This window comes from Galeopterus variegatus, unplaced genomic scaffold (assembly GCF_000696425.1).
Source record: "Galeopterus variegatus unplaced genomic scaffold, G_variegatus-3.0.2 Scaffold3597, whole genome shotgun sequence".
In the NCBI taxonomy this organism is placed as follows: Eukaryota; Metazoa; Chordata; class Mammalia; order Dermoptera; family Cynocephalidae; genus Galeopterus; species Galeopterus variegatus.
The window spans coordinates 7,660-10,244 of NW_007729708.1; the positions used below are offsets into that span (position 1 = coordinate 7,660).

The window sequence follows — 2,585 nt, forward strand, 5'->3', positions numbered from 1 at the left end:
AATTATATAGTAGCTGACTGCAAGTAATAAGAAATATATTCGTGAAGTGTTGTATCTCTTAAGAGAACTGTTTATTTAGTACTGGAATTTCAATATAAATAGAACAAACTATTCTTCCATGAAGATCTCTGAAAGTCTATCACATAGCAGAAATTTGCTTATATTTTCTGGAATTGATGAAAACATATATCAAAAGCTTCGTAATTGGATGCAACCGTTTGACTATAAAACTGTCAGTAAGGTACAACATCAGAAATATTTTCACGGAAATGTTAACTGGAACGAAGATCTCCTTTCTGGTACTGGCAGCAGGAGAACTCGTATTAGGGATGCTGGGAAACGGGCTCATTGGACTGATCAACTGCACTGAATGGATCAGGAGTCGGAAGGTCTCATCAGCTGATTTTATCCTCACCAGCTTGGCTATGGCCAGAATCTTTCAACTGTCTATAACACTATTTGATGCATTTATAGCGGCGTTAAATCCTCATCTGTATGCCACCGGTACACTAGCAAATCTGGTTAGTATTCTTTGGGCACTAACTCATCACTTGACTACCTGGCTAGCTGCCTGCCTCAGCATTTTCTACTTGCTGAAGATAGCCAACTTCAACCACTTCTTTTTCCTGTGGCTGAAGGCGAGAATGAACAGAGTGGTGCTTGTGTCCTTTCTGGGGTCCTTGTTCTCAGTGTCTGTTAACTCTTTAATGCACGATTCTCTTTGTGAGTTGTGGATAAATACCTTCAAACTACATGAAAGAAACATGACTGTGCATTTCGGTGTAAGTGAAGATTTCTATTTTAAAAGCCTTACTCTTTTCAGCTTGACTTTTGTCATCCCCTTTCTTCTTTCCCTGACCTCTTTGCTCCTTTTATTACTGTCTTTGGTGAGACACACCAAGAATATGCAGCTCAACTCCATGGGCTCGGGGGACTCCAGCACAGAGGCCCATAAAAGGGCCATGAAAGTGGTGACCACCTTCCTCATCCTCTTCATTATTTACTTTTTTCCCACGGTAATAGGAAGCTGGATCTTCCATAAAGTACAGAGCTATGAGGTCATGATGTGTTTTGTGGTAATTTCAACTGCCTTTCCCTCAGGCCACTCATTTATTATAATTTTGGGAAACAGGAAGCTAAGACAGAGCTCCTTGAGACTACTGTGCCATCTTAAATTCTCTCTGAGAAAAGCAAAACTTTAACTTCATAGACAAAACTTAAAATAACTTTTTATATCTATGGGAAAATATCTATAAGTTAATTTTATGTTTTACATTTCTTTCTTTGGGTCTTTTTTTTTTTTTTTTTTTGTCTTTTGTCTTTTTCCGTGTCCGGCAACGGATCGCAACCCTCAGTGTCGCCCCCGTACCGGACCGGGACCGGCAACGGGATCGCAACCCTCGGTGTTGCCCCCGCGCCTCGCTCAGCCAGTGAGCGGGAACCGGTCTGTATGTGGGATCCGAACCCTCGGCGGGAGCACCACCACACTTCCCAAGTGGCGCACTAGCGCAGTGCGCCACTGGGCCGGCCCACTTTGGGTCTTTTTAATTGTTAAACAATCCTGCAATTTCCTTTACAATATGCTGTTAACTAATCATATTTTCACAAAGTCATCTGGCATAGTGTTTGATTAATGGAAATATCTCTGCCATAATAACACTTGTTGATTACAAAAAAGTATTTAAGACTTGAAGAAAAAAGATTACGTGAATTTATAATACAATGTGAATAAATGTACGTAAATTCAGAATAATAGCTTTTCTTTCTCTCTTTTTAAATCACAATAATAGAAAGAAAAAGGAATAACATGTAATTTTTAAAACAAAAGATAATTTCCAAATAGAATAGGATAAAGACTTGTAAAATGTTAAGTATAATTAAGTGCAATAGTATTTTAGATAAATATAAAAGTCTGAATATTAATCTGTTAGTGCTAACTTTGGAAAGATTATGAATCAGTGAGTTTTAATAGACCACTCATAGGATTATAAATTGGTGCAACTTCTTTGGCCAGCAGTAGGGCATTGTCTGACTAAGGTGAAGATGCACAACCTAAGATCGAGTATTTGCACTCCTATTTTCATGCCCTAGAGGATCCTTTGTACATGTGCATCAGGATACATCTTCGAGAATGTGCATATCATTCTTCTTTTCAATAGCTGAAATTTAGCAGTCACCTGAGTGCCCATTAGCAATAAAATGGGTAAATAAATCACGGCTTACATATACAACAGAATACTACATAGCAATGAAAATGAATTACTACAGCTACATGATTATAATAGAATCGATATAACAAAGAAAACGAAGAAATGTAGGCTGTATAGATAATGAGGAACATAGAAAATTTAGAGGAAGGGTGAAGATACCATAAAAAATTCAATGCAATGTAGTTACGTGATGTTTGAAATAGGTAAAGTTATAGTTTTTAAAATTTATTACATTGGCAGAAAAACTCTAAAGTGAAACAAACTAGTGATTATCATAACAATTGAGACAGTAGGTTGGGAGAGGAGAGAATGGGAATGGTACCAAGAGGAAGGCGTAGAAGGGAAGTGTCTGCATTGCTGGCAAATTCTATCTTT

General features: G+C 37.8%; 1 protein-coding gene across 1 annotated transcript; it reads left to right on the top strand.

The window, feature by feature from the left end:
• The first annotated feature begins 269 nt into the window (after nt 1–269).
• On the top strand, nt 270–1,202 carry LOC103601122 (taste receptor type 2 member 42-like). Its single transcript, XM_008585503.1, has one exon. It carries the CDS (start codon nt 270–272, stop codon nt 1,200–1,202), a length of 933 nt encoding a protein of 310 aa, XP_008583725.1.
• Nucleotides 1,203–2,585: the final 1,383 nt, after the last annotated feature.